Here is a 19,874-nt window from a genome sequence, read left to right as displayed (position 1 = left end):
CGTCTTTACTAACAACATTCGAACGTGGCTTAGAATTCGTTAACCAGATCGGATACTTCCGCTTCTATGCTTGGAGCCAGGAATCCATTTCCAGAACAGCGGAACCGTTATTCATTATCATTAACAAATCATTCAGAACGTCTAAGGCCGATGACATAGTGAGTGCGATGCGATGCGAATTGGCGGAAAATTTACGGACGCAGCCTATGCGAACTCGAGCGGCGGAACAAATTGACATCTGCTTCGCCGCGTTGAGTATGTCAGGTTTAAGCGATTCACATACATTTCCATCAAATGTGGTTCACCGCATTGAATCGCATTCGCCGCATCGCATCGCATCGTATTTACTATGTCATCGGCCTAATTTAGTGGTCTGAGGAAGAATGACCCAAATGAGTTGAATTCCTATAAAAAAAATGGGAAAAAAATATTCAGCGGTCACTCAATACATTGAATAGAATTATTTTGGGTTTCTTTATTTCCTGGAGCAAATCATAATTTGTTCAAACCAGACTTTGTGCTTTTGCTGTTTGAAGTTAATTGAAAAATCTCCCATATTTATGGGGAATGTATTGTACATAAAGGTCGAACATGAAATTATTGCGACACCGAAAATGTCATGCCAATTTTCTTATAATGTTAGGAATCAAACCAAAATTTTGGGGTAGTTTTATACATACATTTACTCCGAAAAAAAAACAAAAGTTAATCGATGGAGCCGTGAGTGTAAAATTGAACGCGTTTTCGATTGATGCTCTCCAATAAAATCTTTACAGTGTGTGTCATCCGGTACCAGTTTCTCAGTTTGGTTCTCAAAATGGACAGAATTGGCCTCATACCACTCCAGGACATTTTTATAATAGTGGAATAATGTCAAATATGGTCAAAATAGCGGAGCTTTGCGTGTTACTGCTAGAACGGCTGAAGGCGCTTCTCAAGACACTCAGATTTGTAGATCTCGCCATTCACTGTGCCCTTTGTCACGAAAGGCACATTCCTTAGTTCGCAAGAGCAGATGGCCTGCCATACGAGATATTTGGAGGCGAACTTCGACATTTTCTTCTTCTTAAATTTGTCGTCCAAATCAAACGTGATCGTGCCTGTTAAAAACTCCAACCCCGGAATTAAAATCGGATTTTACATACGTTTCGTTGCCCATCCCATATCAGCCATATTTTGTCAGCATCTTCTCGTAGAGCTTCCGTGCCCGAGTTTTAGCCCTCGATTGTTGCCACTCATCGCGGTTTGGGAAGTTCTGTACCTTGTATGTATGTTTTTAGTCCCGCTCTCTTCTTTGCTTTCTGGATGTAGCTCTGCGACATGCCGTTCTTTTTAGTCAAATCACGGCTTGAGACGTTGGGTATTGCTTTAATCAACCGCTTCACCTTTCCTTCCGTCTTTTTGTTCTCCGGTCCCGGTTTTCTTACAGCTCCTTTGCCGTGGTCCAACGTCAACCGCTCCTGGAACCGCTTAAAAACTATGGAGACGGTTGAATGATGTATGTTCAACATTTTTCCCAACTTTCGGTGCAACAGGTCAAGAAATTTCAGGTGTTTAGAAAGAATTTGTTCTCTAGACTTACGTTGGTTCACCTCTATTTTCGCTGAATCGTAAAAAATGACTTCGAGTTTGACAGCATGTAAACAATACACATCAATGAAAAAGTGTGCAAAATTTGGTTGATTTTTACCCAATGGTAAAAAAGTTATGTCGCAATAATTTCGTGTTCGCCCTTTATTTTCCAAACAATTAGGATTTGAGGTCGTTAACTCTCAGATAGAGCATGATACTTTTAAATATGATTTCAATTTTGAATTTCGATTCTGGATTCTGATTCTGATTCCGTTTTTGTTTGGTTTAACAACAACAAAATAGAATAGGAGTACAAATGTTTTTAAATATTGGGTACAGTTAGCAGCAGTAAACATTTTATTAAAAGCTGCTTTATACATAGGTACATAGCCATGATTTTTTTTTTTCAATAAGATTCTATCTTGACAACAAACATTATTAGCATGTTGTCATTTTTTGGAAAACTTCAAAGTTTAGTTAACACCTGGAGACAGTCGCATTGTTCTGGTTGCTGCAATGAGCCGCAACTCTCCCTCGTTGTTCCGAAGACTCAAGTCATGACTCGAGACTTGATCCAGTTTCCCGAACAAAATTGGACACTTGCAACCTCGTTATAGCAACCTAAATAACGTAACCGTTTCCTAGTGTGAACACTTTTGACAACTTTCTTTTTTATAATGGTCAAACTTTAATTTCATAATTTTAAACATTTCAAAGCTGTGCACGATAAATAAAAACTTTTCGATCCCAAGGTACAAAAATTATGCATTCGTAATAGCAAGCTTCCTTCATATAGTAAATAACTTACGGTTTTTTGAGGTCTTCCAAAATTTACAAATTCTCATTCCATGTTAGTGCACATTGTGTGTTAAATAGTCGGATAAACTAAGCCACAATAGAACAAGCTTTAAATACTCGATTGGGGTTGAAACACTTCAAACTGGCCCACATCGAAAGGTTACTTAACTCAGCGTGATAAGATGATTGGTTGTGGTTGTTCGGAAATTGTAACGCCAACGATACGGGGTTTGAAGTGTTTCCAGCTTGCAGTGAATCTGGTGTAAATTATATTTAAAATTGGACGGTTGAATGCGATTTGTGATATAAATCTAGTTTTTCTTTCTCTCTTGTTGATCTGCGGCTGGTTAGACATATGTTAGAGTTCATTTGTGTTACAAGTACATCGTTGATTTGCACCTTGACTAACATAAACGCTTTGGTTTGAACATTTTTCCCACGTTTACATTTTTACACGGTGTACGGTTTAATATGAGTATGATGCTGCAGAATGGACCCACCATCTTTAAAAAAATGTTGTTTGTCGATCATGTATATGTTTTATATCACAAATAGCTTCCCGGATAGATCAAACGTTTTCAATCTCTTCATATAACAGTTTTCGTAGGCAATAAATATTATATATAAGCTTTATTGTAACTGTAATTTATTTCTAATTAATATATGATTGTTTTTTGATTTTTCTTCCGCATGCTTTTTGTCCTTTGTGGTAAATAAATTGCAAAACCAATGTTAAAAAAATACACACGTACTACTACTTATTTCTTCTACTACTACTACCACTACCACTACTACTACTATGCAGTGATAATAACGGGAGTAGTCCTAAAGAGTCCTTCACATATTCACCAAAATCCCCACCAATGCAATTACATTCCCCTCCCATCACCAATCGTCCAATAATAATGCCTTACGGTGCCACTGATGATGGTAGTGTTAATAATAGATCTCAACAAATTCTTAGAGCCGGACCAAGTCACATTGACCGCCGAAATAATATGAGTATGCAGGATAGAAACCGGCATACGATGAACTCTTCAGCGCTAGATCGTCATGTGGTAAGTGAACTGGCCTTTATGCGTTTGATACCTCTCTTTCATTGGGAGTTTATTCCACAGAATCATTTCGATGGACCTTCCAACTCTTCCCGAGGGTCCGATCTCCATTTGGATGCCCGGTCCGTTCTTTCGATGGATTCCATGCGCAACAGTCGCGAAAATAACAGGGAACGCATTAGTCCGCCATATCACCAGGGTAACAGTTCACATTCGAACAATCACCAAACACCAAGTCCTTCCTATGGACCCGACGGGAACAACGGCATGAAGTCGGACAGTCCGTCCCGCAAGAGGCGTCGTGTGTCCAGAATGCCTAGTCAATCGCCGCCTGCCATTTGGGAGCATCGAAGATCACCTCGTAACAACAACAACAATAACCATCACAACAACCACACGCAGCAGCAACAACAACAGCAACAGCAGCAGCCACCTCTTCATATGAACTCACACCATCCGAACCATCACAACCACATGCATCTGCCTCAACACACGGTTGGTCCGGTGCAGATCCAACAGGGAAGTCCTCCACTACGTAGGCCACGTTTCCGTGAGCAACCCCGCCCATGGGAACCGATGCCGCAGGTGTTCCAACAGGCCACGCCTCCCCAGCCACAGCATCCTTCGCTGATGGTTGAGTTGAATCAGGTTCCTGTTAGCCTACCCCTCGGTCATCACGAACAGCTTTGGACCTATTCGGCGGGACCACATATCTCGATCTGTTCCGGGCACCCAGCGGCCCCACACATACCACCATGTCAGGTAGTTTTAGGATGCAACATTCAATCCATACGACCGGGGTCACTAACGTTGAATATACCATTTTTTTCAGGTACATGGCGTATACTCGCAACCATTTGCTCAATCTTGCAACATCGGAGGACACTTCGGAGCGTTCGCTTCAACGTCGGCTGCGCTGGCTGTGCCGCACCCTCCGCCACATCAGTCACACTATCAACATCCACATTTAACGCAACAGGTGAGTTCGGTTCAATGAAACAATACGTATGACACGGTATAGGGCAGAAATTTGCACAGTGATGAGAGTTCTGTTAGTTCTCTTTTCTGAGGAATCTTTACTAGGCTATCCTGCATCTAGTAGTCCGAGATACTATAAGAAAGACGGTGCAACTTTGGTGTTTTCATGACTTTGACGACACGAAAACACCAAAGCTTTCTCAGTTAACGAGAGCGCTTTCGAATTGACGCCGGTTTTGCTACTACACTGCATGCTGCGTCTACTGTTTAAGCTTATCACTGAGATCTGTCAATAACTGATATGCTAGGCCTTTTAGCGACATTCTTGCAATTGTCTTAGCACCATTAAGGACATTATTTATTGTTTACATATAATAAACGGACATCCCCATTGTCCAGAGTGTCTTTCTCATCAGCTAGGGAGATTTTCCAGAATCTCTTATCTCGTTCCCTGTATTTCGCAGGCATCGATTAGTCTCCCGTTTTCCCCAGACATCCTTTTAATTCTTCTTTCATACACTTTACTGATGGTTTCAAGGTTCGTCATGTTAAAAACATTCGATTTCACTGCTCTTCAACTGTTTCATAGGTTTTCAGCTTCAAAACTCGGAATTCAACTTACCTACATATGCTCTTCGACATTTGTATTCTCCAACGGACAAACTCCAAGAAGCAAGATTCTATGATGCGCTCATGATCGGAGAGTGTTGGAGCCGTTGGAGCCGTAGTAGAAATCACACTATTCAATTAATTGTAAAGCTACTCTTTCTGTTCAAATCGCCAACGTTAATTGGCGCCTTTATTTATCGGTTATCGCCCATCTTTCGTTTATCGGTTCCTACTCATGGAACGGAACCGCATGTGCTAAAGGTTCGTCCAGTCTGCTTCTAGACACCCCTGTCACGGAGGGCAGGCGCTCGGGAATGTATGTCGGAGTTATTTAGCGTAGTAAGGCTGCACCCCCAGGAGGTGCCCTTACATTTCTTCATGGAGGCAGTTTTGCCAATAAAGTAGTCTTCTAAACGTTTGTCAATCCTGAGCAAGCAAAACTATTTTGATGTTCCCGCGCCGATCCTCCGGTGCAATGGGCCGTGGTAAAAGACCTCCACTGTTGACGATCCGGAGCCAGCGTCTTCACTTGCTCTTAGTCAAGACTCTCGTCGACAGTTCGTATTTTAGCGGCTAGGCTTCGCCGTCACGAGTTTCTGGGTCTGCCTCTTCATCGATGTCCCTCTGGATTCCATTCAAGCGCCTCTCTACAAATCTCGTTCTCATCTTTTCGCAGAATTTTGAAACCTGCTGCCTCGGAGCTTTCGGCGAGGTCGTCGAGTTTGCTCTGCATGTCCTGTTGTCTTTGGGCGAGCAAAACAATATCGTCTGTCAGGTCAAGGTCGTTTAGCTGCTCCATTGTCGAAGGATTCCACGGCAATTCTCGGTTTCGTCAACGGTCAAGATCTCATCCATTACGATGAGCAAAAGCAGCGGTGATAAAATACAGGGTGACAAAAAAGTCCTGTCACAATTTTTTTTGGGGTCGCCTGTAGCCTATACGTTGTATCTCTCTGGTACCATCTATATGTCAAATGAAAGGGCTAACTTTGCTGCCCACAGTGGCAGAGTTTCGTTTCTGTGCAGTTTGTGTACTTTAAGTTGTGGGTGGCAGAGTTGAGAGCAGCTGTTATCGCTGAATATGTCAGACCCGGACACATTTAACAAATTCAAACACCTAAAACCGCTCGTAATCAACCGGAAATTCGTGTACCAGACCATAAATCGATCCTAAAGACCAGAGGCACCGAGGACAAGACACGATCTGGACGACCAAGGTCTGTGAGAACTCCAAGGTTGAAAAAGATTATACGAGAACGGACGTGCGCGCCGCTTGCGACGACTTTCCGAGACGTCTGAAACTGGTTCGATCAGAGAAAGGTGATGTAATTCCAAGATATCATCTGTGAAGTATCTTGATGAGTTATTGAATAAAGCTATGAAAGTCAGATTCTGGTTTTCTTCTTATTCTTTGAAATATTGAGATTTTTCTGTGTGACTGGACTTTTTTGTCACCCTGTACATCCTTGTCTCACTCCAGCTGTTACCGGGATTGGTTCGGACAAGACACCGTCGTGCAAGACTTTACACGAAAATGCCTCATACTGTGCTTCGATGAGATGGACTAGTTTCTCGGGGACCCCTCGTCGTCTTAGAGCAGCCCAGATGTTTTTGTGGTTCAGTCGGTCAAATGCTTTCTTGAAATCAACGAACAACAGTAGAAGAGAGTCCTGGAATTCGTTGATTTGTTCCAGTATTATTTGTAGCGTTGTGATGTGGTCCACAAATGATCGTCCGGATCGGAATTCAGATTGTTGCCGTCGGAGGGTAGCGTCTATTTTCTCCTGGATCCTGTTCAGGATCACTTTGCAGAGTACTTTGAGGTATTCAGTCGGCCGGGAATGTTTCAAATTTCAGCGAAAAGACGGAGAAACATTTGTGCTGACAAGGCAGGGTCGGCTCTGAGCATTTCAGCAGGGATGCAATCGATCCCAGGTACTTTGTTGGATTTTATGTTTTCGATTGCAGCTTCTATTTCAGCCAATGAAGGCGCTTCAGAGTTGACGCCAATGATGCGACTTACTGTTGGCGCTTCGAGCTGCGGGTTCTGTTGGCCAACGCTATTCGTGACTCACAAGAGTTGTTCGAAGTGCTCAGTCCATCGTTTGAGCTGATCTGTTCGATCGGTCAGTAACTGACCTGCTCGGTCTTTAAGCGGCATTCTTGGATTAGTCCTTGCTTCACTGAGGCGGCGAGAAATGTCATAAAGTAATATGATATCTCCATTGGCGGCGGCATTTTCTCCCTCTTCGGCTAGGGAATTTGTCCAGGCTCTCTTTTCTTGTCTACAAGCTCGTTTAACTGCCTTTTCCAACTGCCTTTTCCAACTGCCTTTTCCAACTGCCTTTTCCAGCATATCGTAAGCGGGCGGCTGCTTTGGCTGACCCGGTACATGCCTGCTGAATTCCGACTTCGCCTTTCTCCGATCATCGACCATCCTCCAAGTTTCATCCGACATCCATTGATTTCTTCTTCCACAAACTTTACCGAGAGTACCATGGCTCGTCGTGATAAAGGCATTCTTGATTCCACACCACTGTTCTTCGACTGTTCCGTCCATCGGCAATTCCGGACTCGGGACTCTAGCTGTTCAACGTATGCCCTTTTCACCTCTGGATTCTTCAACCGGCGAACGTCGTATCGACACCCGACCTTCTCCTCGCGCCGTTAGACACGCGCAACCCTCGGTCGGTCATTTCTTCCGGATTCCGTAACAATTTAATAAATCGGGAACGGTAGGTTGTTAGCCTATGGTCCCTATCCCGCCATGGGGCTGCCATCTTGGACTGAGCTGGCGGGAGCCGCATTTCATAAACTCAGCCGCTCGCTGCGAGTGAGAGCCCCCGCCCCGCCCCGCCCCTGACCGAAGAACAGGCGAGACTATACTATAAGGACAAACTATAAGATAGCAAAACTCGTTATTTGTAGATATCCTAAGGATAAATGAGCACTCTGTTAATTTGGTTAGGGTTCTTTCAGACCATCAATGTTAAACAGGATCGATTATTTGAAACTGTTGAGCACAGCTACAGGAACAATTGCCGAATTGATGCTTTCCCTAATCGTAAGAGAAGTTTAAAGCTCTTGCTTCTTAAGATCATTTTGAGAAAGAGTGCTTCTTGCACTATTTATCTGAAGGTTTCGTCTTGGTAGTCCGCTTGATGAACGTTTGTCTAACATTCAAAGTGATCCTAAAGGTTATATTTCAGTTTTTGGGTATACGTTTTAAACCTACACCTAATATTAAGATAAAATCGTGATCTTTAATTCTATAATTTCTACCGTCTTGTTAAAGCGTCCCGATGGACTATCCTTGGATGGCTTGGACCACACCGGCGCATCCCCACTGCACGTGTCACCCCTGGCTGCGGCTCACATCCATTCCTCACCGCAGATGACTCAGTTGTCCCCACCGCCGCCGATCTACATTTCCACCGAAGTAAGTATACTATGTAGCAACAATCGTGGCAGTAACAGATGTTTCATATTATTTTCCAAATATCGACCGTGTTAAATATTCTGCAGGGTCGCACCAGCCAGTTCGAGCTGTTGCACCGGACGGCTCGTCGCGCAATAACCGCCCCCCGGAGGAACTTCACCAGGTTCCACTGGCCGGCACCGCCGCCATCCCATCCGCATGCCCACCCCGCCCATCGTCATCCGGCCCTGCAGCACCAGCCCCTGGCACCTCAGCCGCCGCAGGTTTCACTGTCGGCAACCCCGTCCGCCTACTCTGGCATCCTGCTGAACTTCTTGTAAGTATTACATCCATATGAGACCCACGAGAGAACCAGATTTTCACTCTAATACCTTCGACATTCTCCCTCAGAGCCATGTTCCCGTTGTCGACCTACGGTCAGCCGGACATCAGCTCGCCGGACTCGAACGAGACGGAAAACTACGAAGCTCTGCTGAGCCTGGCGGAGCGCCTGGGAGAAGCCAAACCGCGCGGCCTGGCCCGGCCGGAAATCGACCAACTTCCAAGCTACAAATTCAATGCCGAAACTCATACAGGTAATTTGGAGTTTGGTTGCAGACTTAAAATTTTGTTATAATCAAATGACTTTCTTTTGCAGGGGATCAAACATCGTGTGTCGTATGTATGTGTGACTTCGAAGCACGACAAATTCTGCGGGTTCTGCCATGCTCGCACGAGTTCCACGCGAAGTGTGTAGACAAGTGGTTGAGGGTAAGTAAAAATACCGAATTTTACGTATGTTATTATGAAGTCGTGAAAGCAAACATTTACCGAGTTGTTACATGGTTATGACTGGTCAACGCAAACTTTACAGCCTTACAGATTTTAGTGATATTTACGTTGATAAAGTCAAACTTGGGAAATTTTTTTTCTTGAGCTTGAGCTTGAGCTTGCTATCAACTACGGTCCACCTGCGGCCCCATGGCCAATGGCATAATGGTTGCACTCCGTGATTGGTTCGAGATAATCAACATTGCACAATGAACCAAATGAAAGGTGCTGGGAACAAGCTACACAATCTCACTGTACAATTTTGAGGATCTCCTACTTATAAATGAACCAATAACGACGCCGGCCAAGTCCATGTAGTCGATAGGAGGAAAGGAGGTGCAGCACATGTGGAGATATGTTTAGCGGAGGCCGGCTGTACGCCATCCCTCCACAGATCTCCACGCTGAATGTTTGGGGGTAAGGGTTTTGTGGCATGGAATATTACCTTGGTAGGTAAAGTAACCACTTTGAACCTATGCTCCTAAACTTCCTACGTTTCCTAATGAAACTCCTATTTGCTCCTAAAGAGGCCTTCTAATGAATTCACATGACTAATGAACGATGAAACAATATGAGGTTTAAATTTTTTACATTTTAACCCTCAGAGTTTTAAACTGTTTCTCTGTAACAGAGTTTAGCAATCATAAAATAAGTAATAGCAAAAACAGAAAAAATAACATAATAAATAATATAGATATTCTATTTCTTTTACCACAATGCAAATTATTTTCCGTATAGTTACTCTGGGTTCACCTATCTAAGCTACGGCCTCATCTGTTTTATAATCCGACCACCGACCGGGTCTGCATTTTACAATTCATTTACGGAGTTCTTAAAGGAGGACGATACCACGAAAATGATTACGTCGTATGTATTACTTGGATTGTTAACTACTGATTCTGGTCGATAACTTCAAGTTTTTCAATAATTGGAAATCTAATATATAAAGATGAGTTGGACTATATATGTTTGTTTGTTTGTATGCACCTTATACAAATCCACACCGCTGAACCGATCAACCTGAAATTTGGTACAGAGATGTAGTTGAACCAGGGTAAGGTTTTAGTAATAGTTATGAGCCCCTCCCACCTAAGAAAAGGGACCCTCCCATACAACTTTCGGTTTTATTCACACAAACCAAAAGTCATGGCACACATTTTGCTAACAGATTTTCGTTTCCTTTGGCGGGGTTTTTTTTCACCATCTCCATGGACCATTCAGAGTTCACGTGTACTGGAAAGCAAATCAAAGCTTGCTGAGCATTAATGATTTGAAAGGGGAAACTTTGGCGCTTTTTTTGTCCTTCTACTGTTCAAAGCACGTGGATATATTTGGATGAAATAATGAGTCTACATTTTGCATTGAAAAATACAACAAGCCTGTTAGAAATATATTAACTTGAACTGTAGTGGTTTTCAAAGTGCTCTCTACCGCCGCCAAGGGGATTTGAAAGACTTCAAGAATGTTCAGTGAACTGATCAGTGAACAGTGAATTGTCTTCTTCAGCTGAATAACTTTTAGGAATCAATGATGAAAAACGAATGAACATTTTTTAATAAATTGTAGCATCTAAGAATCAACATATTTTTGGAATCCCTCACAAAGAAAGAAAAAATAATAAGATTCTGATCTATAAGTTGAATGTACATATTTTAGGAATCCCTCACAAAGAAAGAAAAAATAATAAGATTCTGATCTATAAGTTGAATGCTTCGATTTCAACGCTTTGATTGGGGAATTTAAATGGGGAATTAGAAAATAGATGAGATATAATTATGCAATTCCATTAAATTGGTCACTTTTGAATCATTTTTGGTCATCAATGTATTCAATTTTATCATTCAATTTTGAGAAAACTTATGGTAGAACCGTTTAGTACTTCTTCTTCTTCTTCTTCTTCTTTTACCAACATAGCCAAAACGTGTAAGCATCCTGGAAAATGGAAAGACTTGCGTCCTTCATTTTTCTTTTCAACGTTATCTCTGTTACATAAAACATGCATTGCAGAGATAACTACGGCCAGGCCAACCATGTGGTAATTACCGCAAAAGATTCTGGAGCAAGGGGAGGAATAAAGCGTGGAGTTCCCTACCAAACGCTTCATATGGATTACATACCTACAGCATAATTTGAAAATAGCTACACTAATCTAATGACAATTTGTATTAGGAAAATAACGTTTAATATAATGGAAAAGGTTTGATCTCACCAAATAAGTCTCGGAAGTTTTCGACTAGAAAACTTTTCCTCTAGTCCGGAGCAACTGATTTTAAAATTACTTCCGAACTCTCTCAACCAGGATTCAGCATGCCGGAACAAAGTGCGAACCACTCCGGGAACAACCACCAGTCACTTAATCTATCATTTTCCACTGTTCAATTTTAAAATTTCTAGTTTTATTGTAACTGATTAAAAAAATTAAGGACGAAAACAAAAACGCGTGCGATGTCCAAAAGTCATGGCTTACTCCTGCCTATGGTAGAACCGTTTAGTACTGCGAATTCAAACACATGATATTTAAGAATTTTAATAGTGATCACCCTTCACCCAAATTAATGGGTTGTTTGTGTCCAAGAATAGAAACATTGATATTTAATTTAAATAAAACCTTTCTCTTAACATTATAATGGTAACTTCGGTTTAGAGATGTTTTGTTTTTGATAACTTCAAAAAACTGGTTGTGGCACTTTCAGCATTTAAGAAAAAGTACTCATAAACTCAGATTCTTTTTAGAAATTTCTAAGCACAGAAACTTGAATATACCATTGTACAGGGAGATCGTCCATTTTGAAAAGGGGGATGAACTCTAAAAGAAAGTTTAGATGAGGGAAAGAAAAAATATAAGAGAAATTATCATTTGAAGATAAAAAAATAAGGCCAAATCCATTCAAGTTTCCTTGAAAATGGTGGGTGAAAAAAATGTTTTTCGTGATAGAAAATTATTTTGAATGTCTTTCAATTGAAACCTCACACCTATAAGTTTTTCTTAAATATGAAAACGATAAACACGGTGAATAATCTCAAGAAAACTTCGAAAAGACCAATAAACTTTACATGGCTAAACATGCGCCAAATTTTTTAATTATGATGAATATAAAGCTTCCAAAATTTTGAAAATTCAAACGACTCATATTGATTTATATTTTATGCGAACCCGAGCAAGGCCGGGTAAATCAGCTTGTATTTGTATAAAAATGCTGATTGCATTCAATTAGATCTGGTCGAACCCCTACCAAATAGATGGATTAATGAGTAACTGAAGAAAAAAGAAAAGAAAAAAAAAGTAGAATAGGAAAATAAAAACAGAAAAAAAAATTAAACAATGCCCCCCCCCCCCAACCTGCCCTCTACCACCCCCTGTTACAGCAACCGCCCATCACTAAGGACCCCTCTCAACACACGACCCATCGTGTCGCATTCCAATTAAAGCCGATTAAAAACGATTCAAAAAATTGCGCCACGTTTTAAAACCCAAACTCTTTCCATAATCCACGCCGAGACATGTGTTTTACCTGTACGGTACTAACCGCGTACATCAGTCGATGAGCCTATCGATACCCTACAGAAGAAAGTTTATTTCAAATTTTTGATCAAAGCAACCCTCAGTTCTCGTTGCCATGACGATTCAGAATCGGTTTTTTCGCTCCCGAAGAAAGTCATTCCTTTCAATCAGTGCATACGTCTAGTGCTGTTTGCGTCTCCGGTCTTCTCGAGCATCTCAGGTAGCTGCTTATATTAATCAATTTTTAATACATCTGGCTTAGTAAAGTAAGTAGACAATTATACAAAGAAGATCAAACTGATATTAAGCAATCCACATCCGTTCCTAGCCATGGATCTCATCCAGGACGATTTTGGTAACACGTTTTGGATCCAACAAAATGAACCGACCCTACTGACGGAAAAACTATCCACTACCGAACACTGCACAAGCCTTTGATTTGACGACGAAGAGAGAGAGCTCTAGTAAATGTCTTGCTTGTTAAAACAAAAACTCTAACTTATGATATAAATTTTCATCCTAACTCTTTAACAAACTCGAGTCTTGAAACTCTTTTCATATAGCTTCCTTTTTTTAATGGACACGCATTTCTCATAAGTAAAAAAGACCTTTATAATAGGAATGTCAAACCGTTAAGATCCAATTTGTCAAATTTTGATCACTAAAAACTATAGATAGTCAAATGCATGAAGTTTATTTTATTGTTGAGCAGCACAGTACTCAACGTTTATTTCTCGTTTGTAAGAGAGCCAATTTCCAAGATCCTTCAATTCCCCAGACAATTAGCTTAGCTTAGCTTAGCTTGATTAACTACTCACATCCACCTTGAATCTTAAAACCCGAAATGCATGGTTGAAGAAAATGTATACATGACTTATCAAAAAATCAAATTATGATAACTATCACTTCGAGTTCCACGATCGCTGGCGTGGCTCAGTAGAACGAATTCCACATCGCCAATGGTTGCTACTCCGTGATTGACCGAGGCCATCAATTTTATTCAGAGGTCAAATGAATGATGCTTGGGATTAGCAGATCATTCACACTGCACAAAACTGATGCTCTCTCTTTGAACGTCAATAACGGCGCCGGCCACGTCCTAGTAGTCAATGGATAGATTGGAAGAAAGAAAAAGGATGAAAGATCTATTTTGTGCTTTAGGACCGAGGTTACCTCTGCATCCTAGCAAAATAATTTTGGTTGGGAGAGGGGTTGAAGGAATTGGTTGGGAGACACTTTTGACTAGTGTTACGGTGAACAATAAATATTATTTTCCTGACTCATAAAGTTTCTATAGAAGCAGGCATGAGTGTGTTAGGTTAAATGGTGATAAAAAAAATAACGACTGTTACCAAGTGTAAACATAAATTTGTAAAAATAATTCTTTTATATAGTCACGTGGATTTTAATTGAGATATAAATTGAAGAGATTTGGGTTATACATTTCGCATCATGTTGGGCAGCTAATAATAATTTTGAAAAAGGAACCATAAGTTGGAAAAGGAACCTTTTCATAATTTCAAGTTGTTGAGACAATGAAACAGGTTAAGTTATTTACATTTGAAATTATCTGAGGGAACGAACATGCTTTTGTTAATAATGTTCCTAGGTGAATAAAAAACTAGTTAAAAATAAATACTTATTTGAGAAAACTCAACATAATTTCGAAGCACTAAAACTTCTAAACATATTCCGAACTATCCGAAGCGTCTTAAAAAAAAAAGTTTATAATTCACTCCTATCCCAAAAAACATAAACCAATTACAGAACTATTTCCATGTACATATTTTCTGATCAACAAACTACTACTTTGGTTGAGTGCCTAACCAAACTTCTGAAGCACACCTTAAAACGTCATTAAAATTACAATTGAATTGCATTGTGTATGTTCTTATGCTTCAACATAAAATCCCCTACTAAAACTATTTGGTCAACTCACTTTGGGGCAGAAAAATCAGTTCGAACGCAACCGTATGTTACCATCTTGAACTTTTGTGAAACGTAAGGTTCATACCTTCCTGACCACGATAATTTTTATATCAATAAAATATTTTTCACTTCATTATTTTATACATAGAGTTTTCTTTCCAACCGCTTTGAGTTTATGATTCAAAATTAGTACTTACTGTTTTTACTATCTGCTAACTCAAGAGCTCCGCTGAGAAAAATGGAATTATGCTTTCCGAAGGTGTTATCTCCAACTGACTTCAGAAAAAAAAAAAAACGCAAAAAAGGCTTTTCCTTGACTCGTAACTTGCGTTTACACAAAAAATAACCATGCAATTCATCCGATAAAATATTTTCTGCTCGACTTCGTGCTGTTTATCAAAATATTCAAAATAATCTCCTAAACACTTTTCCTTCTTTACCTATCTGTAAAAAATTTAAACAAACTACTTATCTGAGAAATAATGTTGATCCGCCCGGCAGGTGGATTCAATGCTCCATCAGCTTTACAACACCACAAGGCTGATCCGGAAGACGTAGCGCTATCATTCCGTTTTCAGATAAATTTTCACAACTTTAAAACTCAGAAAAATCCAAAATCTCCGTTTCAAAACCCTTGAAAATTTTCTTCAAACAAAAAAAAAACTCCCCTTCAATTCCCCAGACAATTCAAATTAAAGTAAACATTTAATTTTTTTTACAAAAAAAGGGGTTTTTTTTTATTTAGAAACATAAATACTCTTCAATTGTCAACATCAAGATCCACAAAAAGATCAAATTCCGAATTAATTGCGCCTACATCTGCTCAGATGTAATATAAATGCTCTTGAAAATGGAAATGGCAACACTGCAACATTGGAAAAGTAATTCATGCAAACAAATCTCCAGCCACTCTTTTAATCTCTTCGCTTTAGCTTAAGCAGAATTCGCTTCAGTCCAGCTGCACTGCTGCCAGCTGTGAAATTTACGAACAGAGTGAGTTCAAGTGTACACAAAGTGAGCATATTTATGAGGTTTTTCAAACAGTTATTTCAATAGTTTAAAAAGGTTTTTTTGGTACGTTTCTTCTACAAGTTCATTGTTTAACGTAAGTAGATTCAAATTTCGTATAGTTTGTAAAAATTTTCCAACGATCTAGTAACAGATGATTAAAATAAAATGCATGTTTAATTCATAGCTTTATGGAACCCCACAGAAAACATTATTTTATGGGGAATTTTTGCTTAGACCCTCCCCGTTTTTTTTCACTAAAAGTTAATAGAGATATAACTAGTTGCAAAACGATTTTTGGTAGAATTTTGAAATTTGAAACTACCTATTTTTTTTACATATAAAAATCACTGATTTTATTGACCAAAACAAGCATATTAGAACAAAACGAATTCTCTAGCGGAACCGCTTTGATCGTTCTGGAATGTAAATAAAGATCAAACGACCTAGAGTGTATTCTAATTTATTTACTTTAACAGTTTTGCAAAAGCCAAAAATTCAATAAAGTGTTTTTAAGCTCAAAGATACATGCAGTTCGAGTAAGCGAATAACGACTATATGCAAATGGAAGGTTACAGTTTGTGTTGTCTATGCACTAAGTTCATTCGGTTACAATTTGGTTATTTAATAAGATCTCATTTCCGAACACTTAATAAGTGTAGAAAAAGTTATAATAGTTATCAGGAATGAATGGAAAAAAAGTTCAGAAATTAAACATACTTTTATTTGAGAACGTTATTTCATCACATCTGATAATCAATTTAATAAGGCCTCACAATATGTTGGGCAAAAAAATTATGAAAAAAAAATCAAACTATCGGTTCAATATTAAATTACTTATAAATGAGATTCGTTTTCAAATTTGACATCAAGTATAACAAATAAGCATGTCTAAGATTTGTTGATATTATGGTTTTAAAATTATTTAATAATTTAGACATGAAAAGTACATTGTTTGAGTGAAGTATATAGTTTAATATTAAAGTAATAATAATATTGTATGATGAATGCTGATTTTTTTATTAATTAACTTACCTTTGTGCATTTTTTCAATTGAATCAATCCAAAAATAACAAAGAAAACCAAAAAAAATTAGTCAACTTTCAAGTCGATTTGCCATACCTTGACGGCTTAACACAACCAAAACTCGCTCATATGTGATTATTCAACTATTTTTTATGAATGTTAAGTTGAAAAAAATTTAAAACTGACCATTTTTCATTGATAAATTCACTTTTTAAAAAAGCTTGTTTTTCAATACCATTTGAAAGCACTGACTTCAATCACATAATACTCACCTTGAGAACACATTTCAAAAAATTAAAAAAGCAAAAAAAGAATCTTGAATAGTTTCTCGATCTTTCCCTTTCACCAGTTTTTGTGAAAATTCGGCAGGTGTTTCAAAATTTCACTTTTAAAAGTGTTGATTCCATGCATCATTTGTTTACATTCTCCTTCACTCTGTTCAGCTGTCAAAATCCAGTGCGCCCGACCCCCATAACATCATAACACCAGATTTTAACATACACGCATACACCTACAGGGCAAGGGAGAGTGAGAACAACCGGACATACCCGACCCAACCCACCTCGCATCTATCAATCAAAGATCAAACTTCAATCAATGGAAATATGCGCAGCTTAAGCTTTGCTTTGGATCTGTTCCCCATCCTGACTGTATTACGACTTACGAGAAAAAAAAATTGAGCGGCATTCTCAAACTGAGTATACTATCTCCCAATGAATATTTTCTCAATTGTAACTTCTATGTCATTGTTCAAACTTCTCCTACCACATTTTCAAGTATGTTCAAACTAGTAAAAACTGTGCTTTCATAGCAAAAAAAAAAACAGCCACACAAAACCATATACACTCGCACGCATCACTTTCAAATAAAACTCCAAGGATGTTTTTTAGGCCACTCGCGCAACTTAAATGACTATCCCGGTAAGACATCATAAACCAATTCGTGTTGCTCGAATGTAATGAACATCCCTACACCCAAAATAATTTAGGAATTATTTCTACGGTATTTTTCCCGTAAACTAAGATTTAGAAGCATCATATCGATTCTACGTGAATTTTGTAGTAACCCCAGTGTAGCAAGGACGCCCAGGTAGCAACTACTATACTCTCACATAACTGATTCATGAATTTCACGTAAAGTCTAAGTGGATGATTTCAAATCCGTTTTGTCCATTTTTCTCCAGCGTGTGGTGTAAATTCATATAAGAAATTGGAATTGTTGTCCGTCAGATGTTGTGATTTTTTTTTGAAGCCGCTGTGTCTGTTGTCATCAGCTAAGGAGCGAGGAGGAAAATATCAGATATTCATCTGTTCTGGATTTGTCGTTTTGGTAAGTGATAATGATGCTTAATTGTAATCAGCTAATTTTGTTTGTTGTTTTTCAGATAGCAATGGCTCTGCATGCAAGTGCTTTTTCGATGACGATCTCTCGTTCTTTGGTGGGCCTGTTCGAAAAAGATGATCAACGGAACACTATTCTCGAAAAAATGGACAAGGTAAAATATTTTTTATTCAAAAAATTAATAAATTGAATAACTTTTTTTATTAATGCATACTTTTTAATTTTTACAGGATTCCGTAAAGAAAGCTGCGTTGCAGGATGTCCCGAAATAAAAATGTTTTTCATACTAACTGAGTATAGTGTAAGTGATATATTGTGCGAAGTTTGTGGAAATAAATTTATTCACAACCAAATTCAGTTTATTTTTTAAATCATAATAAAAGAAAAAGAAGTAAATAAAGAACCCTTATTTTCATTTCGATACTAAAAACATCCCCCGTGGCTTTCATAAACAAACCGCGTTGAACTAACTAAAAATTCACGTAAAATATAGGTGCGTCCCATGAAGCACAAATTCTTATAGGGACGCTTTTATATATTGATTTCGTACAATCTACGTGAAAATCAATTGGATAACAATTATGTAGTTTTTCACGTAGCCACTACGTGCAGATTATTTTGGGTGTAATATTCCTGCATTTCATGTTTCTCAACTCTCCCATGCTCTTCCATTCGGCAATCTCGCACACACACCACCCACCATTCAATCATGCTGAGAAAACCGAAAATTCATTTAAACAACCTTAACAAAAGTACCCAGAATCTGAATCTATTTGATGCTCCACTATCGGTCAACAACTAGGTAGGCACAACCATTTATGAAAGCAGGATACAGAGGTTAAATTTAAATTGGATTGATCTCACCAATTTTCATAAACCGCTTCTTCCAGTCATGTTCCTCTTCCGCCAGACGGAAAAAAAACTTCGTGCCACCGAGCCACTTTTTTTTGCATGTCACTGTTGTTCCTGTGGCGGCCATATTTGTGCAACGTTTACGACTTTCTATTTGTAATTTTCACACATCAGATCCAGTATTTCCACTATTTTCCAATTATCACAGCACCACAACCACTATTAATATGATAATTCACTGAAATTTCTTTTTAAAAACCATTAAAAACAGCCATAACAAAGCTTTCTTTAGCAGCTCAAATCCTATCGAACGGTTCCACACCAGAGCTGCCAAACTCCTCCCGTCGACTCTCAAACTTGGGAAATTTTTTTTCTGTTGAAAAAGTGTTAATTAGATTACCAATCGAAAACGCCCACTGAAGAAGATAGTAAGTTGTTATCTAAATACCGGTATCTGATCTTTTCATCTACAGTGGTTGAATTAAAGGGAATCTTTCGATTGCTTTCATTCAGGGATGAAAGACAGCTTGCTGTTTAATTCCCGGAAAAAAGACTGCTTTGATTCAGTAGAATTATTCAACCAAGTAAAGGGTTTTCAAGATTATATTGCCACACACAAAATTGATTCGCAAAATTCGAGTTTACATCCGATTGCCATAAAATTTTCAGAGATTGAAAAGTTACTATTAAACTTCATTTTACCATTTTAATCGTATTTTACTTTCAGTCTATACGCAATACCCGCACCTTGGCCTTAACCCCGGCCATAAGATTCTGCACAACTTGTGAATCAACCGTTTTTGCATGTACACCCATACTTTCTTCAGTTCCTCAACTGTCTTCACTACCTTAGGTCGTTTAAAAAGGTGCTGTTTCATAATCGCCCAGTACTTCTCGATCGGGCTGAGCTCAGGAGTGTTGGGAGGGTTGAACATTTTCGGCGCAAAATTGACCT

The 19,874-nt window shown here is 39.0% G+C and overlaps 1 protein-coding gene across 5 annotated transcripts in view; it reads left to right on the top strand.

The window, feature by feature from the left end:
- Positions 1-19,874, top strand: part of LOC129752051 (E3 ubiquitin-protein ligase RNF38) — a 91,383-nt gene that overhangs the window by 62,175 nt on the left and 9,334 nt on the right. For 3 of the 5 annotated variants that reach the window (XM_055747841.1, XM_055747842.1, XM_055747843.1), the window contains 7 exons: positions 3,176-3,428; positions 3,489-4,187; positions 4,258-4,404; positions 8,308-8,451; positions 8,517-8,767; positions 8,842-9,026; positions 9,089-9,201. In XM_055747841.1, the coding sequence (XP_055603816.1) occupies positions 3,176-3,428; positions 3,489-4,187; positions 4,258-4,404; positions 8,308-8,451; positions 8,517-8,767; positions 8,842-9,026; positions 9,089-9,201 (1,792 nt within the window). The remainder of the gene's footprint in view (positions 1-3,175; positions 3,429-3,488; positions 4,188-4,257; positions 4,405-8,307; positions 8,452-8,516; positions 8,768-8,841; positions 9,027-9,088; positions 9,202-19,874) is intronic. The other 2 variants (XM_055747845.1, XM_055747844.1) reach the window with 2 other exon arrangements.

This window comes from Uranotaenia lowii, chromosome 3 (assembly GCF_029784155.1).
Source record: "Uranotaenia lowii strain MFRU-FL chromosome 3, ASM2978415v1, whole genome shotgun sequence".
Classification (NCBI taxonomy): Eukaryota; Metazoa; Arthropoda; class Insecta; order Diptera; family Culicidae; genus Uranotaenia; species Uranotaenia lowii.
Note: the sequence above shows the minus strand (reverse complement) of the source record. Positions and strands in the feature narration are given on the sequence as shown.